At 34.5% G+C, this 8,949-nt stretch overlaps 1 protein-coding gene across 2 annotated transcripts in view; it reads right to left on the bottom strand.

Moving 5' to 3' along the window:
* Nucleotides 1–2,764: 2,764 nt before the first annotated feature.
* SKAP2 (src kinase associated phosphoprotein 2) overlaps nt 2,765–8,949 on the bottom strand; it is a 171,544-nt gene continuing 165,359 nt past the window's right edge. The window contains 2 exon segments of one of the 2 annotated variants that reach the window (NM_001038214.1): nt 2,765–5,215; nt 5,559–5,660. In NM_001038214.1, the coding sequence (NP_001033303.1) occupies nt 5,568–5,660 (93 nt within the window). In that variant the 3' untranslated portion in view covers nt 2,765–5,215; nt 5,559–5,567. 2 annotated transcript variants of the gene reach the window in all.

Raw genomic sequence — 8,949 nt, 5'->3', positions numbered from 1 at the left:
AACAGAATTTGCCTTCTAGGGTTTTTAGAAGGACTGAATGAAAAGGACACAGCATAACAAGTAGTAAACTCAGTTCATATTAATTGTTGCTATTACTATCTTAAATTATATTCATCATTTTGACATGACAGTGAAAGAACACAAGGTTTTCTAAGTGGACTCCTAAGGCAGCTGGGGAGGGGGAGACAGTGAATGGGAATCTGCTTATTTGTTGGAATTTTCTCTTCCTCTAAAGCAGTCATGTTTAATTGGCATACATTGGTAGCATTAATTTTCTCCTTTGAGAGTACCTGTGTAACACTTTACTCAAACAAGAGCTAAATTGCTGCTCAAGCCTCAAAACGGCACCTGCTTTTACTCCAGCAGGAGTGATGTTTTTATATTACAAAGCTGAGGTCAATAAACAGAAAACACAAGTGCTGTTCTATATCACCTCTCTGAGTAATGGATAATAAAAAATAGAGTGAAAATGGAAGAGAAACCTAAGGAAACACTTTCCAAGGAAAGAAAACACACTTCCAGATGAGCTTTGGGGCAATTTCTATTTTCACATCTTTGCACATATTCACAAGATTTTTGACTGCTCAACTTCCAGCCCCTTTTCCAACCTTACAGACCTAAGCTGAGCACTGGTACGACTACAGCGACTCTCTGCACTTACGGTTCCTTTCATCTCGGGACTCAGAGCACTCAAGTTAACATAACCATACAACTTAAAAGAAATAGGAAATCAAAGTTTTTTAAAAAGACAAAAATTGAATTATGGTTGGACCTGGCAACAACTGTGAAACTTTCCACTTTCAGAAATTCCTTTTTGATTCATCCAAGGCAACAGCTAGAATGCTTCCAAGATCAGAAGGCTTCTCTGATATCGCCCAAGTGGATGCAGGGCAGCAGTGATGTGGGGAGTATAACTAGATCACTTGCCCCACGCTGCCCATGCTGCCTGTAACTTCTCTGAAAGAATGAACACGCTGAACCTAGGAAAGGAACGGAGGAAACATCTCAAAATTGGCTGCCACGTTCAACTTTCCTGTTACTCACCATCTCGCTTAATTCTGTTACCAACAATCTAATCCAATTCACGTATTGATGGTATAATGAGGACAATGAAATTGCCTTTAAAGAATCAGTACAGGGGACTGATTTTTTTTTTTACTAAAAGAATGCTGTCAGTCAGAAAGTAGATGAACTAAATGATAAAAGAATTTTTCTCTACCAGGAATAGAGAAGTCAAGCTCTTTTCTTCTTAAATCTCAGATACTGTGGGATGGCACACCAGTTAATTAATAAACATTTACTGGATACACACCATATACTCTGAAGTACCATGCCAGCAATAAATCACGTTTCTGATCAAGCAATGATAGAGCAGATTCTGCTAAGGAAAACAAGAAAAAGCCCCTGGAAAGTAGTGTTAATGAAATGTCATTGCAGGTTACAAAATTACAAACAGTTGTGTAATTATTTATTTCATCATAAGCAAAATGTTACATTATCAGAGGTCCTAACAACTATTCTGGAAGAATTCAACTACAAGGCAGTGGATGACAATGTTGGCTGAAGCTGAGGATGTCCAGAAATTGCTTGTTCCCAATCCAGAGGATCAACTGTTTAAGTTATGCATTTGAATGTAGGTTACGTTCGTAGAGAGATAATTTAATAATATATACCACTTATTTCTCTGAATTTCAGAATACTCAGGATTTTTCAAACTAAGCCATTTTAACAAATGTTTTTATGTTATATATTGATTACATTCTTTCAAGTTCTGAGTGAACCTATGTTTTCTATGGTATGGTCATATTTTAATCTTCACCACCTCTTTCTTTACCATATGGATTGCTCTTCAATATTCTTGAGTCTACTGAACTCAAAAGAAGTAAAAGTGATGTCTATACAGTTTGTGTCTATAATTCTGTTCAATGAATGAAATATAAATAACTGATTTATCTGAAATGTAGAAGTACTTTGCATGATTCAAAAATTCTCACAATGCTTTACTCAGTCTCACTGATGAAGTTCAAGATTTTAAACTACATGTATGTTAGGGTAAGTTTTCTTATAGTGGCTGAACTTCAAATCTGGATCTTTAATATATAACATATATAACTCAGCTCTGGGTTCTTTTTAATCATGACCCTGGCTGGGGGTAGGAACCAGACTCTATGAAGTGAGTAGCAATAGCTTACACTGAAGAAATCATAGGAAAAGTGGAATCATAAGAACTACAAGAGTTTTGTCTAAAAGTATTTTAGAAACAACTGAATGGAAAAGACTATATTCAATACTAATAGCAAAAAAACCTCCATATACAGAGATTTCACCTACAGATGGTTGAAAAGTGATTTTCTATGATCCCATAATACTTCATATAATTATCTGTAATTAAATTAGCACAAGATAAAAATAATCTACTTAAATAATATAAAGTATTCAAAACAATTGCTAGGCGAAACAACATTCCTTTTCATAAAAGGAACTGTCATATATAACCAAGTGGCAAAAACAGAATGGAGTGAGCTGTGGTTAAATGTAAATCCTATAGCAATGAAGTCATTTGTATTATCCTTACTTCTTTGAATAAATTCAGATGACAGTCCTATTTCATTTCTTCATTCAGTTTGGAGGCCAGATGGCATTAGAATCATTTACTTCACCTTGTTGTGCTTAATTACTACAATCAACACACTATTTTCCAAATTAATCATAACAAAGTAATTTCATTAGTAACACAGCAGGCTGTTGAATTATTAGCATCATAACAGTTTGCAAACAATTAAACTTTATTTGAACCTTAAAAATTTGCAGAGTGGAACATTATTGTAAGATCTAATGGCAATAGAGTACAAATTCAGTACAGAGCAAATAATCAAGCAAAATGCTATGTAAAATATGACTTACAATCACCTTTGAAAAAAATTAGCTCTCTAAATGTTCATAGAAAAACAAATAAAAGCTAAGCAAACATAATGGGAACATAGCAATTAGCATATTTTCTAACAAGCAATGTTGTTTAAATTCACATTAATGATATTATGATGATCTTGGAAAGTGTGTGATATATTGTCAAGGGTGTAAAGAAAACTTTCTCCCTCCTATGATACAAATGATTTCACCAGATGAATATAAAGGAGTCCTGAGTTGAAAGTAATGATTGTTTTTCCTGTCATCCCAATTAAAATTTTTTTGTTTCTTATCTCCCACCTATATGCAAGTAAAAAGGAACAAAGGGCAGAGGAGCTCTGGACACAAGTAACACTTTCTTTTTCTGTATCGTCACCATTCACAGAGACTATCTGGCATCAGTTGGCAAAGGACTCCCTCTCCTGGATTAACTGTAAAAGGAGGCAATAATCTTCTGAATACATTTGGAGTGAGTCTGTGCCAGAGTGGGGGAGGGGTTTCCAAGTGGGTTCCTATGCAATGAAAAGCTGCTGCCATCTACTGGCCCAGGACTAAAATCTTCACTTGGATCAGAAGCACAAAATGTATACCTTACAAGGAAGTCTATCTACATTTACAGTGGAACCCACAATTGCTTTCACTCTTTCAATCTCTCAGGTCTTGAAAACCAATCCACTACATTCATCCTCGGTTGTCTCACTTTTGCCAAGATGATTTCAATCTATTCCAGTGGCTCTATATTAGAACAAGATTAACAAGTCCACAAATTAATTTCTGAAAGCTTTAACTTCACAATGTCTAATTTATATAAACTAGAATTTACCTACAATCTCCCAAATTAATAGATATATTTTTATATGTGAAATCAGATAATCACAAGGAGGGGATAATCACATGGGTTAGGGAGGGGATAACAGTAAAATATAAACTCTGAAATATTACTTGTAGATAATTTTTATAATAGAGGTTTTTAAATATTATCAACTCATTTGCATGTTTAGAATCTTTATTTTTAAAGCAAAGATCTGAAAAGTTCCATAAAAGTAGTATCTTCTAATCAATGATTCATTATTAGCAGATTATATTTACTCCAACTAATTATCCAATCAGTAGTATACTTTGATATATACACATCATACTGGTACCTTGTAGACATTTAAAATACCTTTGATTTCAACCATGCGTAAAAAAGTAATAATATAACTCCACAAACGTTGCTCTGGAGTACAACGTACACCTCCTGTGTCAGACTGACACCAACCTTCCACTCACCTGTTGGTACATGTTCCCACCATGATTTCCACACCCTCCTCTCTGAGCCTTCCTTCTCTTCTCATTGCTTTGAGAAGTTCAGAGTTGTACTTCTCAAGTCTGTGGTAGTAGTTTTGTGGTAGGGCTTTAATAGCATAGTAAAGATTAGGCAGGGTCAAAGTACTCGGTTATGCCTTCTGATTTTGAGAATACATTGAGATTCTTTATGCCATCTCATTCGTGGCAGAACGGGGCCTCTCATAAATTTTTTGTTTTATTAAATTTAAAGAAAACTACAGTAGAAAATGTTGGCAAGCCAATTATATAACCAGGGTATTTATTACTGGTAAAGGGCTTTGTACAGTAAACCATGGTTCTGGTCTGCACATGTGTTGCAGAAGGGGATAGCAACTATCATTCGCAATTCTACCATTTTTCTTTCTCGTGGCTATATTTAACATAAAGTAAACTTGCCAATCAGTAAAAATTCTTTCATGAAAACATGTTACTACTACTACTATGTGAAAAATAAATACTAAGATGACTCATCTACAAAGTTTTAACAAAGCTACATTCTTTTATAGCATTTATCAAAAACTTATGAGATATATTCTATCAAATTTTCTTGAAATTATATTTTACATTCTAAAAACAATGATATCCAGTATTAAGAGAAATTACCACTCATACTAGTAGTAGCAATGACTATGTGATACAGAATAGTGCTGAATTCCTCACATAAATCAAATGAGTAAATAAAAACTATTGATTTATTTCTTTGCAATATAGCAACAGGTATAACTTTACTGCTTACTTCTAATTTACATTAATATTCTTCATTTAATTTGACATCAGAGGAATATTACAATGAATGCATAAAACAACAAAGACAAATGATGCTCAACAAAACAAAGGTTACGAACTGTCGTTCACGCTTTCACAATGATTCTCAATCCAAAAGATTTGCAGACTAGCAGAGGAATCTTCCTTTTTGCGAGCAGAAAGAGAAAGCTGCATTTTAATTTTTCTCTTCAGGCAAAATGTTGATTTTCCCTGCCTAGAAAAAAATTACGTGTTTAGCCAAGGAAAGAAAATGAATGTTTAGTCACTATTTTGTCAATTCAGCTCCTCAGAAAGACCATAAGAGTGGTATTTTACTAAAGAGGAGGAGGCTGTGAAAACAGCTGGTTATTAACAAAGGGACTTTCTCTAAGTAATCTATTTCCAGAGTAAATTCTATGAAGTTATTTTAAAATTTTGTAAAACAAGATAATGATTTGGGAGTATAACCTTTGTGTTATCAGAAAACTACAAAGACTTTTAAAAAAGCAAAGACTCATAACGCAGAGACCAAGAGAACATATGAGCTATTACAGAATATTGGATTAAAATGTACTTACCGAGGACTCTCAAATATCATACATCTCCATTACGTAGGCTTTCGGCACCAAGCCAATGGCTCCCTTCATTTCTCCTACCCACCAGCCATATCTATTGTATTCCTAATTGAAAACAATATGCAATATTAACCTTTAGACTGGTGTAAGTACAATGTCATTCGTATGCAACTTCTTAGAAATGTTATTTCTTTTTATAAAGTTATAAGAGCTTTAGCTGCAAATTGAAACAATTTAATCTTTTTTGTTTCCGGACACTTTAAAAATGCTGTTAGGCAAAGATTTAAATTAACATATAAGACAAAGCCTGTTTATTTCGTGGTGTAGAATAGAAATAGTCACTTAGGATAGGAACCTGGTAAATGAAACTACATAAGGAAGTCAGCTCTCTGGGCCCCTTTCCCTTCTCTCTCCCCATGTCTGTCTGTCTGTCTGTCTGTCTGTCTCTCTCTCTCACACACACACACACACACACATACACACACAGCCTGGGGGACACCTTTTTATATGCAAACCACAGTGTTAGAGGCTCCAAGATCACTGCCAGGATCCTTGGGAAACTAGCTTTGCCTTCAAGGAGCTTATCATCTGGCAAGGACAGCCTTTTTTTTTTTTCTTTCACAATAAATGACTTAATTCTTAGTTAAACTCAGACGACCAAAAATGATTTAGAATGTAGAAGTATGCTCCTTCTCAGGAAAATCTAATACATCAGCGTACCCATTTTAAACAGGTTAATTAGAGAACTGGAAACACTACTAAGATATCCCCAAACCGGCTTTCCAACATTCACAAAAGGGCTCCTTTTCAGAAGCTTCCAAAGGCATTTATTGTTCCTCTGATTGATCACAAACTACATTAGGTAAAGGATGAGTAGAAGGAATTTAAAGGTGGCATTAGATTCACCCTTATGGGGAGGATCAATAGGAAATAAAAGTATTTCAAGTTATAACGCCAAAATATTAATCCAGCTGTAAGAAAGAGTGACTGATGAGTCACTTTTGTGTTTATTTTGCTTGTGAGCTGAACCTGGGCCTCGTTTTCTTCCCTTTGCTCCACTGAAGACACGCCACTGGCTCCAGGCATTGTGAAAACTGTACCTAATGTTCATTTGTCTGCCAGATTGACTAATGTATTTTTATCTCAAATTTATTTATGTTTAGTGAGATACAAACAAAGTAAAATGAATTACAAGTTTCAAGAATAATATCTTCCAAAAGCAATACTCTGAAAAAGCACCATAGGACCCAAATTTAATTTTTCATAGAAGATAAATTTTTAAAATCAATTCCCAAAGTAATTCAATAGGCTATGATTTCCAACATCTGAGTCATAGATAAATGTGCATATGCATATCAAGTTATATGTGGGGAGGGAATGTTAATACCCAGGATAGATTTAATGTTTGTATTGATGACTATTGTATTGTATTGATGACTAACTATGCTATTGACCATCAGAAAGGAAAATCATACAATTCTTCCATACAAATGTATAAATTCCTAGGTGTGTACTGATTTGTAGTCTATCAATAAAGAGTTTACAGGATTAAAATCTATAAATACTTTTAAAACAATGGGATGTATCAGAATTAGTTTTTTTCTGTAACAATAAGATGGAAGGAAAAGGCTAGGGAGAGGGAGGGAAGACCCGATTCTAATGAGGGCACAGTTCTGGTTTCTGAAACAGTAGACTCAAGATTTTAAGTTCAAAAGTTTCCTAATAGTATGAACTTAGTTGACAAAATTCTCTAAACAATGAAAATAGTTTGAAGCCCAGAACTCAATGATGATGACTATAATCTGTGCAGAATATATTTATCAGAAGAAAATACCAGCTTACTGAAAGCTATGATTAGCAACCATTATAGCAACCATTATATCCTAATAGGTACCTAATAAAGCTGCCCTTTTCAATTTTTAAGGCAATGAATACAATTAGAGCCTAACACTTAACAAAACAAATGTATTTCACCTTGCAGAGGCCAAAGGCCCACAGTGTAAGATTTCAAAATGAATACTTAACAGAGTAAGTGTAAGTGTGAAAGCTCTTATCCAATGCTCATCTAAGGTTTTTCCAACTGATTATTGGAAAGTGTAAAGGAACTAGGCCCCCAAAGGGTAGAAACAGGAACAGAATACATTTAGTGAGACGGTATAGTATGACTCAGTCCTGCCTTCAGAGAATAGCCTGCAATCTGGATTTCAATGTTTAGATTCAAGTTATAAACCAGAAAATTCATACTATTTTATAATATTCTGCTTTGAAATTATAATCTGTACTCTCAATTAAGTATGTATTATTGTTCTCAAAAAGCTCACTCACATTCAAATTTAAGAAACTGATTTCCAACAAATCACTTCAACAAAGGACTTCACACATGAGAGAATTTTACATGACAGTAACTGAGAAGATTCATTAAATAGAGCATAGTAGTAAACATCAGAGGAGTTTATTCAGCTGTAAACACATGCCTTAAAAGTCACATTTTAGGAAAAACATAAGTTTTAGGCTAAAATAATCCTATATGCTTCACTAAATTAATTTAAAATAATTGAAAAGCCTATGAAATACACAGCTTGTAGAAGTACTCTAAAATATCACAGGTTTAAATCAGAAAAGAGTAAAAATAAAAAACCAGAATGTTTATTACTCTACATTTGTAAAGAATTCCATATAGCACTCCTGTGTGGAATTAAGAGGTAAGATAAAATATAGTGAGGTAAAAATCTAGTAGGCAAATTTATGGATTTACACTGCAGCCATTAGAGGATGTCGGTGAGACTGCAAACACAGAAGCTTTTACTTTTATCATTACTATCCTCTGTATGAGCCTCCTGAGCAACATGAATCCCAATTAAACCATTTGCAGCCTATAAATTGGAATGAAGATGCTTCTTGGAGTATGGTATCCTAAACTTCAGCCTGCAGATTCAATAGCACACACGATTTCCTTGGGAGGAAGAAAATATGCCTTCCTCTGCCTTCCCTGTTCGCTGCCCCCAAACAAATGTGATTATGAATGATATATTACTTACAGTGGAAAATAACACAATACATACAATGTTGTCTCGCTGTCCACATACTAACTGAAGTCTGGTTTAAAAGTCACAGGTGGGTCATGAAAAAAAAGAAAAAGAAAAACAGCTCTCAAACCTCATCTTGTTAATAAACAAAAAATAAAGAGACAGAAATCATACCAGGCTGCCATCTAAATCTCTGAAAGGTTAGGGAGCATCATGTCATCTTGATGGCACACGAACGAGATCTCAGGTACAAGAAGGTCTGCCATCTGGTATCCTTCACCCTCTGCGGCTCTTAACATCAACTGAAATGCTAACATAGGCAAGTGACTGTACTTCAGGAGGACTGATAAAATAATGAAGAGTCCTTT

This window comes from Bos taurus, chromosome 4 (assembly GCF_002263795.3).
Source record: "Bos taurus isolate L1 Dominette 01449 registration number 42190680 breed Hereford chromosome 4, ARS-UCD2.0, whole genome shotgun sequence".
In the NCBI taxonomy this organism is placed as follows: domain Eukaryota; kingdom Metazoa; phylum Chordata; class Mammalia; order Artiodactyla; family Bovidae; genus Bos; species Bos taurus.
Note: the sequence above shows the minus strand (reverse complement) of the source record. Positions and strands in the feature narration are given on the sequence as shown.